The sequence below is a fragment of the Camelina sativa genome, chromosome 17 (genome assembly GCF_000633955.1).
Source record: "Camelina sativa cultivar DH55 chromosome 17, Cs, whole genome shotgun sequence".
Classification (NCBI taxonomy): Eukaryota; Viridiplantae; Streptophyta; class Magnoliopsida; order Brassicales; family Brassicaceae; genus Camelina; species Camelina sativa.
This window is the reverse complement of record NC_025701.1, coordinates 33,052,142-33,074,309: the sequence shown is the minus strand read 5'-3', so window position 1 is coordinate 33,074,309 and position 22,168 is coordinate 33,052,142. Positions and strand designations below refer to the sequence as shown.

Genomic DNA, 22,168 nt, shown 5'->3' with positions numbered 1-22,168 from the left:
AATCCTTGATTGGCCATCTAGAATTAATACTTTAGGAAAATAAATTGATATGAGAATATAATTGATTTTCCTGATAAAACCTTTTGATGAGCAAAATTATTTCTTGCAAAGAGATTTGATTTAATAATTTTGTGAACAATCTAAACCTGATTTTATTGCTGATTTTTTACCTAGAATTTTACAAAGAGATTTGGACTTTCCGGTTTTAAATTTAGATATTATTTGCAGTGAGAACTGATTTAATTTACAAAAGTGTTTAGAGTTCTAGATCTGTTCTTAATTGTTTGAATCCTAATTTATTGATTGATTTAATATTTCATAATTTCCTGAGAAATTCCCTAGGCCTAGCTTTTTGATCCATTGAATTTACAACAGTTTTTATTTAATATTTTGCATTGTTTATTTTAATTCAATTTAATCTGTTTAGCATAATTATAAAACTCTATAATTTATTATGTAGTCTTGAGTCCTTGTGGAATTCGAACCCTAAGTACTGCAGTGATCTCTTAATTTGAGAGAGTAGATCTAGGGTTTAATTTGAACATATCAATACCTACTGGCCACATGTCGTCAGGTTTGTTGATGAAGCTCAACTTTTCAAACCTAGTGTCAAAACAAACTATGAAAATAATAGTTATTGGACTCAGCCATATAATACAAAAGACCGTTGATGCAAATACCATCACCGCCTTGTACAAGATGACGAATAGGTCTACAACATTCAATGGTTCGCCAAACCATTTGTTCTTCTTCTTCAGCACTTCCTAACGTTAGAACATAATGCTCCGCAGGAATACTTAGTGAATTGAATGGTGACCAAGTCGAGCACAACACCTTGAACTGTTTGTCAATCGGATCATACCCCAAAGACATTTCACCCAGATCATCATCTTCTCTTTCAAGGTAGGTAAGATTACAGATTCTCCTGTGATTGGATTACAAACCACAAACATCTCTATCCGATCTTCAATACAGACCCATCCACGAACAGGTTGAGAAATCTTAGATAACCCACGAGCAGCAGGCAAATACGTATGGTGAGGAGTCACACATACAAGAGGCGGATTTTGAATACGATGAGGTTGTGAAGTGAAGAAAGGAACTCCAGGGTCACCTATGATGGCGAACAGAAACTGACGACGACGAGACAAAGACTTGGTCAGGAACAACTCTTCGAACTCGGGACGCCCAAGTATCAAAGCCCAAAACTTGCACACGCAACGGCACTTGCCTACAGATTTCGCCGGCAGTCTCGAGATGGGGCGTGTTCGTTTCGTTGACGCAGGCAGCACACAGGACGAAACGAACAGGCTCATGATGTCCATTAGGACATCAGATGGGATCGAATCCGACACCACTGAAGAAGATGATATTGAATTGCATCCTGAAATAGTCAGGCGACCCGACAACTCTTCCACGTCAGTTAAAATTGACTGTGTGTCTTGTATGAAAACAGAGGTCGTAACGGAGGACAAATTCGGGAATCTAAAGTGCACTTTGTAGTTTTTATTGTATGAAAGTAGTACTTATCAGAATAAATAGGAAATTACACATAATTTAAAAATTAGGAATATATATTTTAAAATATTAAAATCTGATAGTACTAATAAGTAAATGGTTTGGAAATTGTATTTACTTATTTAGAGTTTAATATTAAAAGTACAAATTTGAGAGGAACATTCTAACAAGAGTAAAGAAGTGAAGTTCCTGCAGTCAAAAGAGTTTCTGTTTTGTAAACTTAGCTTATGGAAGTAGTGCAACTTTGTAGAGTTGGTTTACTAAGCTGAAACTCTGAGATACAATTGAGTTTATAGATACAACTGGCACATCACAAACTGGAAACTGCTTCTCTCTCTCTCAAGCATGAGACCAATATTATAAGCCAAAATTTTGAATCACTAATATGAAAAATATGACCTTTTTCTCTGCTAAATCGCTACAACATCAAGCTGCTTCTGTGACTTCGACTAGCCTTCCACGAACCCACTTCTTCGTTACGTTTCCTGTTTCCAAAGATGCAACCTTTTCTTCCATTCCGTGGTAACCATTCGGAAGAGGATGATCCTCACCATGTCTGACAGCTCCATTAGACTCTGCTGGTAGATGAACTCTGGTTCCATTTGGTTGGGGAGCTATCCCGTGTTTGATATCTTCTCTATCTCCCTGGGAAGTGTTGGATTCCTTATCAGAAACAAACTGATCTGTAGTACCTTCTATGTTGAATGTTGGCAAATCGCTACATCTCATGTTCAAGTGAAGAAGACTTTCTCCGTTGATCAGGAACGTGTGTGTTCCGTTAATCTCTCCTGGTTGTTCTTCTTGATCGTGTGTATCTTTGGTCTCGACTTCACTGTCTACCTCTTGAAGAATATTATTAGGGTCAGTCTCATCTTCATCTGAAGCTATCTGCCTCATCTCCATAGATTCAATCAGCTGTGTTGCTTCTGCGATGAGCTTTTTACTCTCTAACAAAGATGCTTGAGCAACCGGGCTTTTCAAAGCAGCAATCTCAAGCACTTTTACAGCTTTCTCAGCTTCTGAGATCAAAAGCCTACGCATAAAAAAAAAAGTTAATTCTTTTAACTCCAAACAGAGAAACTATTAACAATTCTGTTTTTTTTTAAGTGGGGACTGACCTTGCTCTGTCCACAGCATCCATCTTCTTTGATTCTTCCGCCACTCGTTTTGCTCTGATGCTTTTTATCATTTCTAGCTTTGAACTTGCCATAGGATCTTTATACACCGGCGTTTTCCGCTTCCGTACTTTCACTACTTGAACTTGGCTTTGCCGTTCGGTTTCTGAATCCCTTGTACTTTTCTTTGCAGGATTTTTCTTCCTAGGCTCTGTATTGCCACTTGGTCTTCTACGGCGCCTCTCGACACCTTCAGTTATACCGTGATACTTTGCCAAGCCAGAGCAAACCCTTTCACGGTAAGACTGATAAAGAGAAAGCAAACTGAGTTAAACATGGTCAAGAACACAAAACATCAAGCAAGTAGGTTAAATTTACTAGACAACTCACTGGATCAGCCCATTTAGCAGCTATTGCTTCTGCAATTCTCCTTCTTTGTTCAGGAGATTTTGGTGCTCTTCTGTTACTTTTAGCTCCTCTAGCGGCTTTCCTCTGCTCAACACTTTCAAGCCATTCCAGTTGATTCTGTTGATCCAAGATGTTGTAAGAATCCCACTGAAGCGTTTCCTCATCTGTATATCCTTCTTTAGCAGCTTCCGCTATCAAGTTTTGCCACTCGAAATGACATGTCTCTTGCACTTTTCTCCTCTCCTTCCGCCTTGCCCATCGCATCCGCACTCCTTCCCCAATTTTCATTCGTGTCTCCTTGCTGTAAAAATCATGCAAATTTGGGAAGATAGTGTTATAACAAAAGCAGAACAAAAACCAAAAGGTCCAACAAGTTTAAAGGCAAAAGAAAAACCGGTACTGACTTTTGTGCGTGCCCAAGATTTGCTAATTTCAGCTTAATCTGTACATGACGAAGACACAAAGGTTCTATGAGAGGTTGAAAAATTAGAGCAAACACAAAACGCCCTAACATAACATAAGTTTACCTGCAACGCTTTCCTAAAGGTATATACCTCAAGACAAGAATAACAAAAGGGTAGTATCTGTTTGACAAAAGAACATTTTCTTGTGTGCACTAAGACACTAACAATTGATATCGGTACAAGACCCACTAGAGTTACTACCGGCGACTCCTCTAAAACTACATATAGTACCATTCTTACATGACATCACCTTTGGGTCTTGCATAGCAATCTTTGTCCGTTCTCTAATCTTCTGTAGGGTCTCTGCATATAATCAAAAGTGAAAGAGTTATTAACAATGTGTCCAATCTAGAACCAACTGATACTGCTGTACATACGGCTAGCTAAGCAAAGACTACTCACCCGGACTATGCTTCCTGCCTTTGTTCCAAGGAGTGTTCCCTCTATTTGCCTTAGAAATCCTCATCCTTCTCAACTTTTCTCTATCATCCACTTGTTGCAACTCTTCGCCATCATCAGCACTTCCATTTCGAGCATCAGAGGACACCGAAGAAGCAGAAGACAGGGAAGAGCTCTGTACGTTTTCTTTCTGAGCAGGAAACTTGGTTTCAAGAGTGGCCACTGCAGTAATAAGGACTTTGCCTCTCCGGACATGAGTATGACCCGTGTAAAACTTCAAATTCTTGGAGAAACGGGATTGTCTCCATGGATTAGGTAGAGTTTTAGCATGGATAATACTCTGAGCCCCCAATGGAACAAGATGAGCTTGCAAGGAAGGTTGGATAGTAGCAATATCTGCAAAATTACACAGAAGGTTCGATATCAAAAATCAAAGGGCTATCTCCTGGAGCTAAGAAACTGGACAAAACACCAGTGAACATTCTCTAGAAACTATGCAAAGCAATAGTCTTTTCTCAACTCCAGGATTGGAATGCAATGAATTGTTAATCAAGAAAGATACCTAATAGAAAAGAAAGGGGTCTCAAAAAAACTGAAGTAGAATTCTAAACAGTAACCAAACAAACCCCAAGAAAACCAAAAGAGTAAAAGCCATCAGACGGTGGATAAATGTTGGAAAATTTTGAAACTTTACCAGGAAAGGTACCTAAAGAAGGCATTGGGAGCTCATTCAGCCAAGGAAAACTAAAAAGAAGAAAAAATCGAATCACTCTGCTCTGCAACACCAACCAGAATGTCTTGTAAGATTATACGGAACAATAAAATTTAAGGAAATTGATGTTCCTCTCTTACTGTCTTAGAGAGGCGAGGGGTTTTTGCAGGAATTTAAGACAAACAAGGATAAGCCACACAATAGCAAAATTTCAACGAACAAGATTGATACTTCTGGTCTGTCTGGCTTTTGACGCTGCAACAAAGAGAGAGGCGATGGATAACGAGACCCGACTCGTTCTAATGACCCGACCCGTTTTACCCTTTTCTGGGCTAATGGGCCTTAACCTTGTATATAATGAATACGCCGACGTATCATCCGGGTCGTTTTGTTTTTTTACGACCAAACCCTTCGAAGTTCAAATTGGTTCTGTCTGTATACAATTCAAATATCTCTATCTCTTCTTGATATAATTTAGAAAGGTTTGGTTTATTCATTAACATAAGTTCTAAGATAAATACAAATATAAATAATACATAAGAGATAAAAAATGTATGTATTTTCTAATGTATATCTTCTAGATTCTAGTTGATCTTGATAGATCTCTGTTTCCTTGATACTTCTAACTTTTAAAACCTTAATAAGAATCTCAAATCTCCGATCAAACAAAGTTAATAATAATAATAATAATAATAATAATGGTGGGAGATTGAAGACGAGAAGCATCCTCGTACTCTCCTCAAGACTTGTGTAAGCGTTCGCCTTTAGAACCCTAAATTTTGATTGATGCATACTAATTTACTTAAGGTTATATATTGATTGATTTAGTTTTGGTTGGTAATTTCCAGTTTGATGTTGTGGTTGGTGATAAAGTATCCTCCAGGGATCTTGAACAAGGCAAGCCGCCTGTGGGATGTTCAAGAGAAATCCCAATGGATCTCCTCATGGATATTCTTTCGAGAGTTCCAGCAAAGTCTATAGCTAGGTTTCGTTGCATATCGAAACTCTTGCAATCTTTTCTTTGCAGTCCTTATTTCGCTGACTTGTTCTTGACGAAGACTCTTTCAGTTTCACCCCTACTCCTTTTCACCGTGCAAAATAATGGCAAGTTATTCTTCTTCTCTTCACCTCTCCCTCAGAATCTAGATGAGAATAATACCTCTCTTGTACCCACCCGTTACCAAGTTCAACGTAAGAACTCTCCCGCAGATTTTTCGTTTGAGATGGCTTCTCCTCTTTGTGGATTCATCTGCCATCGAGATAAGGGGAGTGTAGATACTTTAGTTGTTTGTAACCCAGTCACAGGGCAGTCTGTAACCCTACCCAAAGTGGAATTGAAGAGTGTTGTTCATACTAGGACAAGACCTTATTTAGGGTATGATTCGATTCACGAACAGTTAAAAGTGTTGTTCATCAAGTCAGGCTATATCCCTAATACGTGTGATGAGCATCAAGTTTTGACATTGGACTCTGGAAAACATTTATGGAGGAAAGTCCAATGCGAACCTCATTATCCTATATCAAATGGAATATGCGTTGATGGTATTTTGTATTATACAGCTATATTCTATATGCCAATCAGAGTTTTCATGGTAGCGTGCTTTGATGTTGTGTGTGAGAAGTTTAGCTTTATCAACATAGATGAATCCATGCCAATGACTTCTTCTTGTACTTTGATCAACTACAAGGGTAAATTAGGTACACTTCAGTTTCGTTTTGTCTCTCAAAGTCATCTTGAGTTGTGGGTTCTTGAAGATGCTGAGAAATATATTTGGACCGAATATAGTTACACATTGCCTCTTTTGTGGAACGACAATTTTAAACGTATAGAATTAGTCATTGTTGGAATGACTAGTGGAGGTGAAGTTGTCTTGTCACCCTGCTACTGTCCAGTAGACGCATTTTACATATATTACTTCAACCTTGAGAGTGAGGGTCTCACAAGTGTTCCAATTCAACAAAGTCTTGCAATGTTTAAGGGTAAGAGACTTTACACCTCTCTAGACTATGCTGAAAATTTGAAACTTATCTAAGTTTTCAACTCTTTGTCTAGTTTATTCTTTTTTCAGTTGATTAGTGTCTACATTTGAAATGTAACATTTCATTCTTTTGTTCCAAGGACTGACAAAGAAACAAAATTGAAAAAAAAAAAAAGAGAGTCTCAATCAATACTGAAGTAGAATTCTAAACAGTAACCAAACAAAAAAAAACCCAGATAACTAAAAGACTAAAGCCACACAATAGCAAAATTTTAACTAACAAGATTGATACTTCCGTGTTCTGTCTGGCTTTGACGCAGCAACAAATAGGTCTGGGCATTCGGGTACCCGTTCGGGTTCGGTTTAGATATTTCGGGTTTTCGGGTTTTCGGGTTTAGAGGTATAGAACCCGTTCAGGTATTTCTAGACTTCGGGTTTGGATCGGGTATTTCGGGTTCGGATTCAGATTATCCAAAGTTCACAAAACTCAAAATTTTAGTATCTAATTTAGTCTAAAATATTCAATAATACGCAATATATCTAAAAATTTAAAGTATTTTTCTACCCAAATTTACTAATAAACAGTTTAAATACTTCAAATTGTCGAAAATATCTAAAAATCTGAATATTTTAAACACTTATATTATTAAAATTATAAATATTACTAATATATTACTACTATATATTAATAATGTTGGTATATTCGGATACCCGTTCGAATTTCGGTTCGGATCGGGTTTGGATTCGGGTTTTTGGATTTGGAGATTTAGAACCCGTTCGGATATTTTACAATTTCGGATACGGATTCGGATCGGATTTTTTGAATCGGGTTCGGATCGGATATTCGGATCCGGATATTTTGCCCAGGCCTAGCAACAAAGGGTGGATAACGAGTCCCGACTCGTTCTAATGACCCGACCCGTTTTACCCTTTACTGGGCTAATGGGCCTTAGTAATTTTATCTTGATATGAAACGACGACGCACTACTTTGTGCTGGTCACCGTAACGTGAACAAAGAAAGGTCACCTAACCTCCAGTGACCCGACGCGTATTACCTTTTTATTGGTCTACGGCCTTTAAAGAGTTCTCTTAATAAACGGCGTCGTATTAAGATTTCCATTTTAAGACATGTGACATGTTGAACACATGAAGACATGCCACGTGGTGTATACCGGGTCGGATCTTAGATAAAAGTCTAGCTATATGGGTCGACGGTTCCGGGTTGATTTCCGGCAACGACTGTGAGTGACGCATCATCAATGGTGAAAGAGTCTTCTTCGTCGTCGTCCCCAGATGAAGAAGCCGATATCCAGAATCTGCTTGAGGAATCAGATTCTCAAATAAACCAATATCGTGGCAGCGACGCGGCGGCGGCAGAGCAACGACCTACCTTCGACGTGGAGAGTCTCCGATCACGTTTAAGACGGAGTTTGAAGCTCAACCTCACTAAGAAACAGTCCATTGTTATCTTCCTCCCTATCGTCATCACCCTCATTTACTTATCTACCGATTTCACCAATTACTTCTCCGTCAAAGTCCCCGACTCTGTATTCCGGTCAAATACATTGACGGGTCGTCGGGCTCATGAATCGGATCTACTTCAAGCGCTGTATCTTCTCAGGAAGCAAGAGAGCGATCTCTTCTCTCTCTGGAACTACACTTTATCGATCGAAGACGTGAAATCTGCAGTTTTCCGGCAGGTTTCGTTGAACAGACAGATCCAAAATGCATTACTGTCTCCGCACAATACTGGAAATGTTGAACTCGCCGGCGGAAGTTGCCGGAAAATAGATCGGAAGTTGAATGGGAGGAGGACGATTCAATGGAAGCCGAGGCCGGATAAGTTCTTATTCGCCATTTGCTTGTCTGGTCAAATGAGTAATCACTTGATTTGCTTAGAGAAGCATATGTTCTTTGCTGCATTGCTGAATCGTGTTCTTGTGATCCCTAGCCATAGATTTGATTACCATTACAGTAGAATCATTGATATTGATAGAATCAATACTTGTTTAGGGAGAACTGTTGTGGTTTCTTTTGAGGAGTTTTGGAAGAAGGATAAGAATAGGAAGAAGCATCATCATGTTCATATTGATAGATTCATATGCTACTTCTCCAAACCGGAGCCTTGTTATGTTGATAAAGAGCATATTACAAAGTTGAAAGCTTTGGGGATTACTATTGGAGGGAAGCTAGACACGCCATGGGAAGAAGATATTGCGAGGCCAAGCAACAAGACTGCTGAGGAAGTGGAGACTAATTTCAGATCAGATGATGATGTGATTGCGATTGGGGATGTTTTCTATGCTAATGTTGAGAGAGAGTGGGTGATGCAGCCTGGTGGTCCTGTTGCTCACAAGTGCAAGACTTTGATTGAACCTAACCGGCTTATTTTGCTCACTGCACAGAGATTTATTCAGACTTTCCTTGGCAAGAACTACGTCTCTCTTCATTTCCGCAGGCATGGATTCTTGAAGTTTTGGTATGATCTATTTTTAATACTTCTTTGAGTTCTCTGGTAGTATAGTAACTGAATATGAGAATTATATGCTTGAGTTTTTCTCTTCTAATTCTCTTTTAGAATGGTAAAGAACTGTTGTGCTTATCTAAATTCTAGATTTGGTGACAATGTAGGTATCTTAGTCTTGACCAAGTTATAGCATTACTGATATGGTAACATACTAACATGTAGTAGTGTGGCTGTACTAATGTGAATGAATAGTTGGAGTTTCACATCGACTTAGTTTAGTGAATTCCATTAACCAGGTTATCATATTTATGAATAAGTATGGTATTATAAGTTAATATCACTTGTTCCTGTTTTTAATACTCATAGTAGCTTTTGGTGAAGCTCTGTTCATTTCATTATGAAGATTAAATCAAGAACCGTAGCTAACAAATTTTCTGTCTTGTGCCAGTAATGCCAAGAATCCGAGTTGCTTTTACCCGATTCCTCAAGCTGCTAACTGCATCACTCGTCTGATTGAGAAGGTCGAGGCACCGGTTATATACCTTTCTACTGATGCAGCCGAAAGCGAAACTAGTCTGCTACAATCGCTGCTGATCCTGAATGGAAAGACTATCCCCCTTGTGAAGCGACCAGCTCGTGATTCAGCTGAGAAATGGGATGCATTGTTATACAGACATGGTCTCGAAGGTGACTCACAGGTGTGTCTTCTTTCCTCCCCCATATTGGATGAATGATGATAAGACACAAGTCAACAAAAATCTTACTTTGGTGTTTTCTTATTTTTAAAAGGTGGAAGCAATGTTGGATAAGACAATATGCGCAATGTCAAGCGTATTCATTGGTGCCTCGGGTTCCACCTTTACAGAGGATATCCTCAGACTCAGAAAAGACTGGGGAACAGCGTCAGAATGCGATGAGTATCTCTGTGCAAACGAGCAGCCTAATTTTGTAGCAGATCATGAATAAACAAACCATTAACACGCAAACTAGTCTCTGTCTTGTGAGTTCTCATCATCATAAACGGCCTAATTCTCTTCTTCCTTTTTGGTGTATATATAGTCTACTACTAGTGTATCATACATACAATAAAGCCATGCTACAGTTTCTTCTAATATATAATCTGAGTGATGTGTCAGTTTATCATAGCTTCGGTTAAGTTAATACTAACCATTCGTTATTTGCTACTAATCTAATCTGTCAATATCATATCAATAAGACAACTTTTGTTAATACCAAATCTCAAAGACTGTTTCAGTATAACACACATATACACGAACACGCTTATATATAAAATTTGTCCATATATACCCAAAGACGCGCCGCCGCTTCTTCGTCTTTCCTCGTGAAATATATAAGGCTTTGTCGGTTCATAGCTATAAATTACCTTAAAAGCTTCGATTGATTTTTTTCCTTTGAATATACAAAACAACAACCCACGTTGTCTAAGAAGCAATACCCAGATAACAAATTGACAACTCCTAAACTTAAAGATCGAAGCTTTTTTTCAGAGTTTGAGAGTGATCATGAGAGCGAGATTGGTGGTTTTCCCGATCAAAGGGAAGAAGTGGTGTTTCAGCAGATCTGTTGATCCTTTCGCTGCTCAATCGCCGTCCGGTGTTACTCCGACCACTTTACGAGGTTTATGGAAGAAATTATCTTCTGAATCGAAGCCCATCAATGCCAACGCAGAGCTTCTCGTTGATTTCATCTCTGACAAGGTGAAACTTTCTCTCTTTATATATATATATATAAAGTTTACAATACAATACCCGTGTGTTGTTCTGTTCAATGTGGCGTCTAGTGAGATTTTGTTGGCAACGAACCTCATCTAGGACCACTAGGAATGAGATAAAAGGGATTTTTTAAAAATCAGTCAATACTAAGTCTGAAGAATTGTTCTTGTTGTTGTGATTGTAATGGTAGATGAATAAAGCTTGGGTGGGTCTTGAGAAAGCGCCAGATGGATCAATGAAGAACAAGATTCATGGGTTTGTATTTTGAGACATTTCTTGAAGTTTTGGCTTTTTGGTCTATGTTTGTTGATAATCTTAATGTCAAGTTGTGGTTTTTTTGGGTTGGAATGTATAGGTTTGGATTGAAGCTTTTGGCTCGTGTTAAGCCGACTGAGATTTTCTTGAAGTCTATATCTAAGGAGGTCACTTCTGTACAAATCACTTACCCTCCGAGGTTCTATTCTCTCTCCTTTTCTTGAATTCTTTAGACTTGAGGACCAGTATCTCTCGAATGAATGATTTGTTCATGTCTTTATAACTTATAAGTATAATTCTAGTGAGTTTGGATTGGTTTACCGTTTTAGCTAATCCGTGTCAAATGTTTCAGTTTAGATCCTAGACTTGTACGCAGGAGACTACGGCACATTGCCATGAGGTAAATCACTTTGCTAGTTTCAGGTGTAGTCGTAGATTCAGAATCCAATTACCTTCTGTCACGGATGTGTTTTTAATTGGATTTGTTGCAGTGGAACAATCCTGCACAAGAAGTACCTAGTTGGTTCAGTAACTTTGCTTCCAGTGACCAGTGCATTTATGGTATGCAGCTATAGCCCTCAAGAAACCTTAGCAACTGACTCGGGTTTATCTTTTTTCGAGTATGATAACCACCAAAGCCTTTTGTTGTTTCCATTTAGGTATTGCCATTACCAAACATACCGTTCTTCTGGGTCTTATTCCGTACATATTCTCACTGGCGGGCTCTTCAGGTCTGTCATCTTTGCTTCTCGATACATAACTCCATATTGTCGTAGAGGTTTTATATAAACCCAAGATCATCTTTATTGACATGTTAGGGAAGTGAGAAGCTGCTTAAGCTCATCTCAAACCAGTCGAATCCTCAGAAACCAGACTCAAGTGATGATGCAGACGAAAGCAAGAAAAACAACCTGGAAAAACATTCCCAATCTCCCACATGTGTAAGCTGATCTTATCTCTTTCTCCATCTCTCTGTCATCAAAGAAACTTGATGGAAAGTTTGTTTTCTAATTTGTCTTTGTTTTTTTCTCATGAAACAGATTTTGCTTCCATCAGAAGAGTTACATCAGCTAATCCGTGAAGCTGGTGAGGAAGGACTTGACGAGGCGACCATATTAGAGATTTGCAAATCTTTTCATCTCAATAAGAACGATGTTCTTAAATATCGCAATCTAGTTTAACTCGTTTGGCATTTTAGGCTTCTTTCTTTAGAACATAATGATTTCAGCTGTTTGAAGCTATAACATTACGCTCCAATTCTTTTTCTTTTTGTCTTTTGATTCCTTGTTGCTTTAGAAACTTCTTGTTACGATTTTGAACTACAAGGATACTCTAGAACATAAATTCTCAAAATGATTGGATCATAGTATGAAACAAGAACTACAGACGTAAAAGAAAATATGGTCTGCGATTAACGGTCTAATTTACGCTTGGGAGGGGGTAGACGTCCGGTTACGGTTTGGTTTCACGGGAATTCGGTTTGGGATTTTTTTCGGTTATGATCTGGTTATAATTTTAATACAACTTTCAAATGTTAAATAAGTAATTATTTATTTACTATACAGTATATATGCTTGATATAAGTATAATTTATAACAAATATTGGTTTTTGTTAGTTAAGAAAAATTGGTTAGTCGGTTTGGTTATATATAAAACTGTTTTGGTTATCCGGATTTTACAATTAAAACCGAATAATTGAAAAATAAATCTCGGTTCATCCTCAGTTTCTAATCTCGGGTTCATCCCTCAGTTTGATCTGACCTCTCGAACAAGACACAAAATATGGGCCTCGCTTAGAAAGCCCAGTTTACACGTGTGGTTCTTCATATACGCTTCAGATACAGTAACGAGACCAATAGAGCTCTTTTTCTTTTCCTCTCGTGCAAGACAAACACATAAATCGTTAATTCAATCTCTTCTCAGAGAATCTTAAGTCTCCGATTCCAAATTCCGGCGAAAAAATGGTGAGGGATATTGAAGACGAGATCAGAGACGAGAAGAATCCTCGCCCCCTTGACGAAGACGATATCGCTCTCCTTAAGACTTATGTAAGCTTCCCCCCTCTCTGAACCCTAAATAAATTTGATTGGGAGTTTCAGATTTGTTTCGATTTTTTACTCTTTGTGGTTCATCGGAGGTTTCGGATCCAGCGTAGATTTTAGTTACGAGTCCATGTGTTAGTCAAATTTGCTAGGTCTGGTTTCCTCGAATGTGAGGGTTTCGTCTCTTTGTAAACCAATTTGTTGTTTTCTCATGAGTAATTCGAGCTAGATTCGTTCTTAATTGCTCTATGATGAGCTTTGATTTGTTCTACTTAGGTCAATTTTGTGCTATTTGCTACTTAGACGAGTGAATCTGCCTCACTGTATCTGTTCTTATTCCATATGGTGACCTTGGTATTTATCATTCCTATGCAGGGGTTAGGGCCTTACTCTGCACCTATCAAGAAAGCTGAGAAAGAAATTAAAGATCTAGCTAAGAAGATCAACGATCTATGTGGTATGTTTGTGCACACTCAAAGTGTTGGGCTTACTTTGATTAGCTAGTGATTTCATATGTTTATGGTCACTGGTTTGCTTATATATATGGTAACTTGCAGGTATCAAGGAGTCTGATACTGGTTTAGCTCCTCCCAGTCAATGGGATCTTGTATCTGATAAGCAAATGATGCAAGAGGAGCAACCTCTTCAGGTAGGCTTTCTTTTTTAGGTAGTTGTCTGATAGGTCTTCTTGTCTCATGGTGACTATAAGGGACTAAGGTAAACGTTTTTTTCTGTCCAGGTTGCGAGATGCACAAAGATTATAAGTCCAAACACTGAAGACGCCAAATACGTTATCAATGTCAAACAAATTGCTAAGGTACATTATATTATAGCACTTTGCTGCTGTTACTGGTTAGCTGCATAATCAATTGTGTGTTTCAGAGACTTTTATGTTTGGTTATACTGATTTAGTTTTTGGTTCTTAACTCCAGTTTGTTGTTGGACTTGGCGATAAAGTTTCTCCCACTGATATTGAAGAAGGCATGCGTGTGGGGTATGTTCTGTTTATGAACTGAGTTTTGTATCTTTTTGTTGTTTTATGTACTAATTATCAGTTCTCCGTTGTATCTTTCTAGATGTTTTATTTGCTTCAGAGGAACCCCTTTAGTCGTTAATGCAATTCTCATATGGATGAAAAAACTTATGAGAACGTTCTGTCTTTGATTTGTACTTGCAGAGTTGATCGGAATAAATATCAGATACAGATCCCTCTACCTCCGAAAATCGATCCTAGTGTGACCATGATGACAGTCGAAGAGAAACCTGATGTAACTTACAATGATGTTGGTGGCTGCAAGGAGCAGATTGAAAAGATGCGAGAGGTATGTTGAACTTTTGTTGATGTTATGTGTTCTTGTCTTAGAATGTTTTGCTAAAGTTTAACCAAGTGGTGTGATGTAATATCTTCATCAAAGATTAACAGTTTCTTTGTTGTTGTAGGTTGTTGAACTGCCAATGCTTCATCCAGAGAAATTTGTGAAGCTTGGAATAGATCCTCCCAAGGGTGTTCTCTGCTACGGTCCTCCTGGTACCGGTAAAACTCTTCTGGCTAGAGCTGTGGCCAATAGAACCGATGCTTGCTTTATCAGGGTTATTGGCAGTGAGCTTGTTCAGAAGTATGTTGGGGAAGGAGCTAGGATGGTTCGTGAACTGTTTCAGGTAAATTGATTGTAAACACTCGTTTTTGCTATCTGAGTTTGTCAGCCAATGCTGGTAGATTTTGTTCTGAACTGTATAATACTCTCTTTTCAGATGGCACGGTCCAAGAAAGCTTGCATTGTGTTCTTTGACGAAGTTGATGCCATTGGTGGTGCAAGATTTGATGACGGTGTAGGTGGTGATAATGAAGTCCAACGTACTATGCTTGAGATTGTGAATCAGCTTGATGGATTCGACGCACGTGGTAACATCAAGGTTCTTATGGCAACAAACAGGTCAGTCACAATCCCCTTACCATTTTAAGTAAACTACACAACCCTAACCGATTGACTCATTGGTGTTTTCTGTATTAACTCTCTAATCCAGGCCTGACACACTTGACCCTGCTCTTTTACGTCCTGGACGTCTTGACCGTAAGGTTGAGTTTGGTCTTCCTGATCTGGAGAGCAGAACACAGATCTTCAAGATTCACACACGAACCATGAACTGCGAAAGAGACATCCGTTTCGAACTCCTTGCTCGCCTCTGCCCAAACTCAACTGGTAATGATCCCTCAACCATGAAACAGCTCTCATACTTTTTTTTTTGCCTTTAAAATTTGTTTTGACTTTGGATTTTGTTAATCTTCTTGTCTTTTGCAGGAGCTGACATCAGAAGTGTATGCACTGAAGCTGGAATGTACGCAATCAGAGCTAGGAGAAAGACTGTAACTGAGAAAGACTTTCTGGACGCAGTAAACAAAGTCATCAAAGGTTACCAAAAGTTCAGTGCCACTCCCAAGTACATGGTCTACAATTAGAGAGAGAGAGAGAGAGATCGAAGTCGTATTTGCTTCATCACAAGGCTCCTAAAGCAAAACTCAGAAACACTCTTTGTTCTTTGTGTCTCTCCCCTTCATTCTCTTTTGCAGTACTTTGTTTACTTCTTGTTCCAGTAACTCGGATATTTTCAAATTTCAGTGTCAGATACTTTTGGATTCCATAAATTCTTTGTTAAGTTGGTCTTTTCTGATGTCACGTCCTTTGAAATTGATAACAAGTAAATGATCAAGAACGAATTGAACCAAGCCAATATAGAACCGATGTTGAAAGAAATCAAGAAAGAATTTTGTTCAAGAGGCTACAACCATTGGAACAACATACAAATACAATAAAACAATGGGATTATACAATGCTATTTATCTTCCAATTTTGTTTTTGTTGTTTCTGTGACTTCATCCGACGGAGAGAGGACTTTTACATGTAATCATTGGTGGTGTCGGGGTTACCAGAACGTTGCGGTGGATCAACTCCGACAGTTCTCTTGCTCATGTTAGCTCTCTGCACTAACACAACCAGAGCCTGCACAACTTCAGACATCGGTGGTCTAAACTCCGGCTCCGGCTGTTAAGAAACAAAACCCAACATCAGTTAAGACTTTCTTGATTTTGCAAGTTACTTACAAGATTTTGATTTTGATTATTTTACCTGGACGCAGAGAGCGATAACATCTGCAAATCGAGAGAGAGATTTAACAGGATAAAGCCCTTTAAGAGCTGGATCAACCATTTTGCCTAAGGCATCAATGTCATGAAGTTGTGGCGTCGCCCATCGAACCAATGACTGCTCAGATCTTGACCTCGTGCTGCTCAAGTTATATTACCAGTTGTAAGACTTAAATTCAGAAACACAATCCTCATCTAAATCAAGCTGAGTTATAATCATAATAGTGTTTACCTGTCAAATGGTTTTCTCCCAGTTAAGAGCTCAAGCATCACTACTCCAAAACTGTAAACATCGCTCTTTAAAGTATATTGACCTGACATTGATACTTCAGGTGCGCTATACCCTTCATCGGTTTGGTTTATTAACTGCAAGTATCAGAATGATCTAAGCAACCAAATAAGTTGAAGAATAGTACAGAATTTGGATAAGAGACTGTGTATGCAAACCTCATCAGCTGTGGGAAGGAAGCTTGCCAGACCGGAATCTGATAAGTGAGGATTCAGCTCTGAGTCGAGTAAAATATTAGCTGATTTGATATTCTTGTCAACTATAGATGGTGAGCAAACTTCATGCAGATACCTGCAAGAACAATACTTTCTGTTAACCAAAATACTCAGTTTCTTTGGCTAAGCAATGAATTGTTTTTGGAATTTACTCTAATGCGCGTGCAGTCCCAAGAGCAATCTTGACTCGTGAATTCCACACCAAGCCTTTACTTTCCTCTTCTGATAAGTGTAAGAAGTCATGTAATGATCCATTTTTGTGGAACTCATAGACCACGAGATGTTGTCCGTGCTCAGCACAGTAACCAACAAGCTTGGTCACATTTGGATGATTCAAACTGGCGATTTTTGATACCATTCCAATGAAATCATCGGTCATGCCATGTGGAAGAGCAGACGAATCTATTTTCTTCACAGCAAGAACCTGAAAGGTAAGAGTGTTCCAAAAACATCATGACATGTTTCAAGAGAAAGTTTAGAATTACATTATAAGATAACAATATTACCTTTCCATCATCAAACTCAGCTCTGTATACTCGTCCAAAAGTCCCTTCTCCAAGAAGATTATCTACGCTGAAACTGCCAGTAGCAATCTGGAGATCTGCAACTGAATAGACTTTCACATGTGAAGGAACCACCACCATGGATTTCTTGACAGTACTAGGCTTTCTTGTTGAATCTTCATCATCAAATGATTTGTTTCTATCAACTGGTGGAGGCCGAAGATTAATAGACAATGAAGTATCCAGTTTTTTTGTCTCAACTGATGTAGAACTCTGAATGGAATTGTTTTCTGCAACCATATGGAGTCTTAGATTAAATTACGTTTCAAACTTATATAAAGGCGAAATGTTGTGTTGTGTGTATGTGTGCATACCGTGAAAGTCGTTTGAAGCAAGAGTGAAAGGCTCGTTATCGGTTTTCTCAATGTCCAAGGATGATGATGATCTCTTTGTTTTTTTTCTTTTGAACAAGAAGAAAGCCACAAGAAGAGCTGTAACTACTAACAATGAAATGATTATGCCTGCAATTGCACCAGCTCCGATTCCTGATTTCTTGGAATCTCCATTGCTGGTGGACTGATCACCACTAGACCGGTTTTCATGTCCTCCAGATTTACGGCTCGGGGATCCATGGATTGGAGGTGTTCCAGGTGGTGGTGGAGGCGCAGGCCCAGTATTGAATGAGTTGCCATCTTTTCTGTTAGCAAGAAACAAGAAAAGTGAGATCAAAAGTTTTATAGAAAGAAGCAAATGTGTGTGAAATGAGAACTTACATCAATGTAATGCCCTTTAACGAACTGGGGATCCAGCCCGTGAAGTCGTTGTTTGCAATGTTCCTGAATTACATTCAAGAAGAACCAAACGTTAATGAATGTAAAAGAAAAAACAGCTTCACGTGTAATAAGGTTTGGTTACTCACAGAGTCTCAAGAGGAAGACCGGCTAAGACATCGACTGTACCTGAGAACTGATTGTTCTGAAGGTACCTGTGAAGTTAAAAAGTCACATGTTTAGTAACTGGTACAGTTTCAGTTTAATCAGAGGTTCCTGAAAACTTACAATGATTTTAAACTTGTTAGAGAGGTGAAAGTTCCTGGTAAAGAATTCGTGAAAGAATTGAAAGAGAAGTCCCTGCAACACATGTGATTTTGTCAAATATTTGACTACGATCAAAACTGAGAGAGGCACAATACGAATCTTTACTAGGATCTTACAAGGTTGTGAGAGAGTTGAGCTTTGAGAAGTCGATAGCTATCTGTCCCTTAAACTGATTGTGACCAAGATTGCTGAATTTTTGCACAAGACATAACATTAATGTTCACATCTTTATAAGAGATGATGTCTAGAGAAATATGAAGTGAAGGAATTACTTACAGATACTTAAGTGGTGTCATATGAGAAATGGAGTATTGAGCAGCTCCAGTGAATTGGTTATTTGCAAGATTCCTGAAACACCGAGGATTATAAACTCGAACACACTGTTACTAAATTAGAAAACCAAAATAAAAAGGAGGGTTGATGGAACATACAATCGTTGCAGATTTGGAGGAAGCTGATATGGTAAATCACCTCCGAGATTATTGCTGCTTAGATCACTGCAAGTTCCATAAAAGATTACAAACTTAGAAAACTAGTTATCTCAACTTTATTTAACAGTTTGAAATTTGACAGATAGATCTTACAGCTCGGTAAGAGAAGTCAATTTATCAAGCATGTATCCAAGTGTTCCAGAGAGCTCAAGACCTGGTAACTTTCTGCCAAGTAGATAGATATAACACAGTTTACGTTAGATGTAAACCAAATGGCTAAAACTAGCAAACAAGAAATTAGATACAAAAAATCACTAACATTTGAGTAACTCGTGACCCGGAGCAAGTTACACCTCTCCAATTCTGGCCACAAGGATCACCAGCTGCTGCAGTCCATTGTGTTAGCTGAGCTGGTGAATGCATACTGCTGAACAATGTGTTTAATGCCGAAGCTGCAATAAATAGAAATCAGAGACCATTCAATTAAAGCACACAAACCATAAATCATAAATCAGCTCTGCTTTCACCAAGTCTATACTATAAATTAAAATCTTTGTTCTCAGTTTTAGTTTGAAGATACACAGAGAAGAGGAAGGTTCAAGATTTAAACCCAACAAAGATTTGAGATTTGAGAAAAGGCAAAGATTGAAACTTTGAGAATATGGACGAAAGAATGAAAACAGAATCAAATTGAAGGATATACGAAAAAGATTGAGACTTTGGACAACCCAATAAGCGGAAAAAAGTGAACAAGATTCTCAGACCAAGAAGAAGAAGAAGAAGAAGAAACTCACTGTCTGATGCATCTGTGGCTCCATGGATGAATCTAAGCTCAAACCCAACAATGCATACTGTAAACAGAGCCACCACCGCCCAATTCACCCTCCTCATCTTCTTCCTCTGTCTCTGTCTCTTTCTCTCTCTCTCTCTCTCTCAAGAACGAGATTCCAAAATCTAGTCTTGTGAAAAGTTATAAAGAAAAGGAAAGAAATTTAGAAACTTTTTGTGTTTGTTTTCTTTTTGAAATCTAATAGTAATTTTTTTTTTTCTTGGCTAAGTGAGATTCATCATTATATATACTGTTTTATTTAGCTCGTAAAGAAAAAAACGAATTTTTACAGAGTAAAGCTGTCAAGCACGATTTTAGCAGTAAGAAGAAGCCAAAGGCACAAAGATAAAGATTAGGCTCATTTTGTTTCCTTCTGTATAATTAATAAGTAGCTTATAATATAATATGCTTCAAATTTTTTGCTCTTCTCAATTATATGAACATTAATTAGAGTATTATTTTGTTCCTTCCACAATGATTTGTTAATTTCTTGGTGTATCATAATTATGAGTTTTTGACCCCATACATCTACATAAAACATAAAGTTAGATTTTCTCTCTATCCTCTCATTCTGTCACCTAAGCATCTATCTAAACAACATTATTTTTTTGCTTTAAAAGAAATGCATATTTATGTTATTTACAATTAATAAATAATTTACTAAATAAAAATTTAATTATATAAAATAAATGAAATGTTAAAATTAAAAAAAAAAATCTATAAATTTTATTAGTAGTAATAATATAATCCAACTTTTTCTTATAATCTGATCATAGTTTAAAATTTTAAATGTGTTAATGAGTTTTACAAATGGAAGTAAATTTTAAATTTATGGTAAAAATAAAACAAAATTTATATAATTAAATTTATAAAATTTTAAACAGGGAAGTTATTCGTTTATACATGATAAAAAAGAAAAACAAATTTGATATTTCATAAATTTAATCAAATGCTTTTAATACAAATTTGAGTATTTAAAGATAGAAATTAAAGAGATATTATTTTAATATGTCTTGAAAATCAATTTACAGTCTAATATGTTTTATATATGAGCCAATAGATGTGAAAATAAAGTAGATGTCGAAAGGCATTGTGTGCACCATAAATAATGACGAAAGAATTGTAATTTAAAAGTGTTTGAAAATAAACCACTAAAACTTGAAAAGATAAACACGTGACGAAATTAAAATCTTTGACATCTTATTCATTGTGTGAAACGAATGAGTTTGTAGAAAAATACATAATATATATTATTAAATAGATTAATAGATTCTAAGTCAGCCTTAACCGTTTGGTCATATAATCATAGAAAGTAAAATAAGATAGATACATTCATGAATTGGTCTAGAGTTCATTTATATATAGTAAGCTGCACTTGCTTCGATTGGTAAATCAAGCTCAGTAAAAATGTTATAACAATATGATATTATATATTTACTTTTACACTACGTAATATTCATGAAATTTGGTATATTCAGCTTTCATACGGAATAGTGTTATGTTAGTATCAAGTATCAACATTTAATCATAAATAATATATATACCCTATATATAATTAGGTAAACAATCGATAATCAACATCAAAGCTTTTAAAAGAGTGTTTTCTTGGAATATGAATAAGAAATAAACTCTCTGAAAGATAAAACATCACGAGGTAGTCATCAATGACGTTTATTCTTTCTGTGATTTGTAAGGTGATCTTAATTACCACGTGATATATATCAAATTATTTATTTGTCACAAAAACATTATTATCAACAATATATATGTTGTATATCACTTTGTAAAATAAGTTTAGTGTATATATATATTATACTCAAAAAATTGAATAATTATATTTGAATTTAAAAATTTATATTTTTGATAGAAAATGTTTTTAATTAAAAATCCCGCCCATATGCGAATACAAATTCTAGTGAGTAATAAAATAGTACAGTAGTAGTTACGATGACGCTCCCCGTACATTTCATAACATACGCGCTTTTGGAGGTTGATGTATATTATTGATTCTATTTTGAATGTCATCTCTTTAATTATTTAGATATAGCCTATAGGTAGCTTTCTTTCTTCTTCTTTTTTTAACACCATAGAGGTAGCTTTCATACGATGGAGATCACTATGAAGGTTGGGCTAAATGGATATGATTGGCTCTTTACTCTCTTCTTTACATATTGTCCCATCATCGCTTTTTGCTGAATTGATCGTTTTCTTTTCTTTTTTTTTTTTTTACTTTTTTACTTTTACGTTTTTTAAGTTTAAATATAGGGGCATTCTAAAAAATGCCCCTTTTTCCATACCCCTTTTTAAAAATACCCCTTCATGTTGACCATTTTTAAAACTACCCCTCTTTATATACAAAATGACCAAATTACCCTTTTTGAGTGACAGCAAGAATGTACAGTCATCAAAATCAAAAATAGTTTTCCGCCAAAAAAATTTCCCGCCAAAATTTTTTTTTTTCCCGCCAAAATCGAAAATTTTTCCCGAAAAAATTATTTTTTCCCGCCAAAAAAAAAATTTTCCCGCCAAAATCGAAAAATTTTCCCGCCAAAAATATTGAAATTTATAC

General features: G+C 37.1%; 6 protein-coding genes across 8 annotated transcripts; 4 read left to right on the top strand and 2 right to left on the bottom strand.

The window, feature by feature from the left end:
• On the bottom strand, positions 1,753-4,863 carry LOC104758730. Of its 3 annotated transcripts, none has more exons than XM_010481655.2 (8): positions 4,757-4,863; positions 4,599-4,680; positions 3,908-4,300; positions 3,756-3,808; positions 3,446-3,483; positions 3,024-3,342; positions 2,637-2,938; positions 1,753-2,551 (listed from the first exon to the last, which is right to left on the bottom strand). In XM_010481655.2, the coding sequence occupies exons 2-8, from the start codon at positions 4,621-4,623 to the stop codon at positions 1,945-1,947; spliced, it is 1,737 nt and encodes a 578-aa protein (XP_010479957.1). In that variant the 5' UTR covers positions 4,624-4,680; positions 4,757-4,863; the 3' UTR covers positions 1,753-1,944. The 3 variants fall into 3 exon arrangements, with proteins under 3 accessions (XP_010479957.1, XP_010479959.1, XP_010479958.1); XM_010481657.2 differs by having other exon boundaries at positions 4,611-4,680; XM_010481656.2 differs by having other exon boundaries at positions 4,611-4,863.
• LOC109129984 (F-box protein At1g53790-like) lies at positions 5,319-6,649 on the top strand (the record flags this gene model as incomplete). The annotated part of the gene is made up of 2 exons (XM_019239056.1): positions 5,319-5,366; positions 5,465-6,649. Coding segments are annotated over 2 exons (1,233 nt in total), but the record flags the coding sequence as incomplete, so codon positions are not given.
• Positions 7,743-10,208, top strand: LOC104758729. The gene is made up of 3 exons (XM_010481653.2): positions 7,743-9,075; positions 9,512-9,761; positions 9,853-10,208. Exons 1-3 carry the CDS (start codon positions 7,856-7,858, stop codon positions 10,027-10,029), a joined length of 1,647 nt encoding a protein of 548 aa, XP_010479955.1. The 5' UTR covers positions 7,743-7,855; the 3' UTR covers positions 10,030-10,208.
• On the top strand, positions 10,365-12,415 carry LOC104758728. The gene is made up of 8 exons (XM_010481652.2): positions 10,365-10,781; positions 10,987-11,051; positions 11,152-11,250; positions 11,404-11,451; positions 11,543-11,612; positions 11,711-11,782; positions 11,870-11,992; positions 12,092-12,415. Exons 1-8 carry the CDS (start codon positions 10,587-10,589, stop codon positions 12,230-12,232), a joined length of 813 nt encoding a protein of 270 aa, XP_010479954.1. The 5' UTR covers positions 10,365-10,586; the 3' UTR covers positions 12,233-12,415.
• Positions 12,905-15,755, top strand: LOC104758727 (26S protease regulatory subunit 7 homolog A). Its single transcript, XM_010481651.2, has 10 exons — positions 12,905-13,099; positions 13,469-13,550; positions 13,651-13,742; positions 13,833-13,910; positions 14,026-14,087; positions 14,271-14,415; positions 14,534-14,752; positions 14,846-15,027; positions 15,119-15,294; positions 15,394-15,755. Exons 1-10 carry the CDS (start codon positions 13,013-13,015, stop codon positions 15,549-15,551), a joined length of 1,281 nt encoding a protein of 426 aa, XP_010479953.1. The 5' UTR covers positions 12,905-13,012; the 3' UTR covers positions 15,552-15,755.
• Positions 15,810-19,815, bottom strand: LOC104758726 (protein STRUBBELIG-RECEPTOR FAMILY 6-like). Its single transcript, XM_010481649.2, has 16 exons — positions 19,565-19,815; positions 19,090-19,222; positions 18,924-18,995; positions 18,771-18,836; positions 18,616-18,687; positions 18,456-18,527; positions 18,301-18,372; positions 18,162-18,227; positions 18,016-18,078; positions 17,617-17,939; positions 17,246-17,532; positions 16,892-17,163; positions 16,683-16,815; positions 16,468-16,601; positions 16,219-16,375; positions 15,810-16,134 (listed from the first exon to the last, which is right to left on the bottom strand). The coding sequence occupies exons 1-16, from the start codon at positions 19,659-19,661 to the stop codon at positions 15,988-15,990; spliced, it is 2,166 nt and encodes a 721-aa protein (XP_010479951.1). The 5' UTR covers positions 19,662-19,815; the 3' UTR covers positions 15,810-15,987.

Bases quoted from the DNA above. Each gene is read 5' to 3' on its own strand.
- LOC104758730 (XM_010481655.2), bottom strand. From the start codon at position 4,623: ATGCCTTCTTTAGGTACCTTTCCTG. The intron at 3,343-3,445 runs GTCAGTACCGGT...TGATTTTTACAG, and splicing joins AATCTTGGGCACGCACAAAA to CAAGGAGACACGAATGAAAA. The intron at 2,552-2,636 runs GTCAGTCCCCAC...TTTTATGCGTAG, and splicing joins GATGCTGTGGACAGAGCAAG to GCTTTTGATCTCAGAAGCTG.
- LOC104758729 (XM_010481653.2), top strand. From the start codon at position 7,856: ATGGTGAAAGAGTCTTCTTCGTCGTCGTCCCCAGATGAAGAAGCCGAT. The intron at 9,076-9,511 runs GTATGATCTATT...GTCTTGTGCCAG, and splicing joins CATGGATTCTTGAAGTTTTG to TAATGCCAAGAATCCGAGTT. The intron at 9,762-9,852 runs GTGTGTCTTCTT...TATTTTTAAAAG, and splicing joins GTCTCGAAGGTGACTCACAG to GTGGAAGCAATGTTGGATAA.
- LOC104758728 (XM_010481652.2), top strand. From the start codon at position 10,587: ATGAGAGCGAGATTGGTGGTTTTCCCGATCAAAGGGAAGAAGTGGTGT. The intron at 11,052-11,151 runs GTTTGTATTTTG...TGGAATGTATAG, and splicing joins ATGAAGAACAAGATTCATGG to GTTTGGATTGAAGCTTTTGG. The intron at 11,613-11,710 runs GTATGCAGCTAT...GTTTCCATTTAG, and splicing joins CAGTGACCAGTGCATTTATG to GTATTGCCATTACCAAACAT.
- LOC104758727 (XM_010481651.2), top strand. From the start codon at position 13,013: ATGGTGAGGGATATTGAAGACGAGATCAGAGACGAGAAGAATCCTCGC. The intron at 13,551-13,650 runs GTATGTTTGTGC...GGTAACTTGCAG, and splicing joins GAAGATCAACGATCTATGTG to GTATCAAGGAGTCTGATACT. The intron at 14,088-14,270 runs GTATGTTCTGTT...TTGTACTTGCAG, and splicing joins GAAGAAGGCATGCGTGTGGG to AGTTGATCGGAATAAATATC.
- LOC104758726 (XM_010481649.2), bottom strand. From the start codon at position 19,661: ATGAGGAGGGTGAATTGGGCGGTGGTGGCTCTGTTTACAGTATGCATT. The intron at 17,940-18,015 runs GTAAGTTCTCAT...TCTTGCTAACAG, and splicing joins TTAAAGGGCATTACATTGAT to AAAAGATGGCAACTCATTCA. The intron at 17,533-17,616 runs GTATGCACACAT...ATATGGTTGCAG, and splicing joins TGCTTCAAACGACTTTCACG to AAAACAATTCCATTCAGAGT.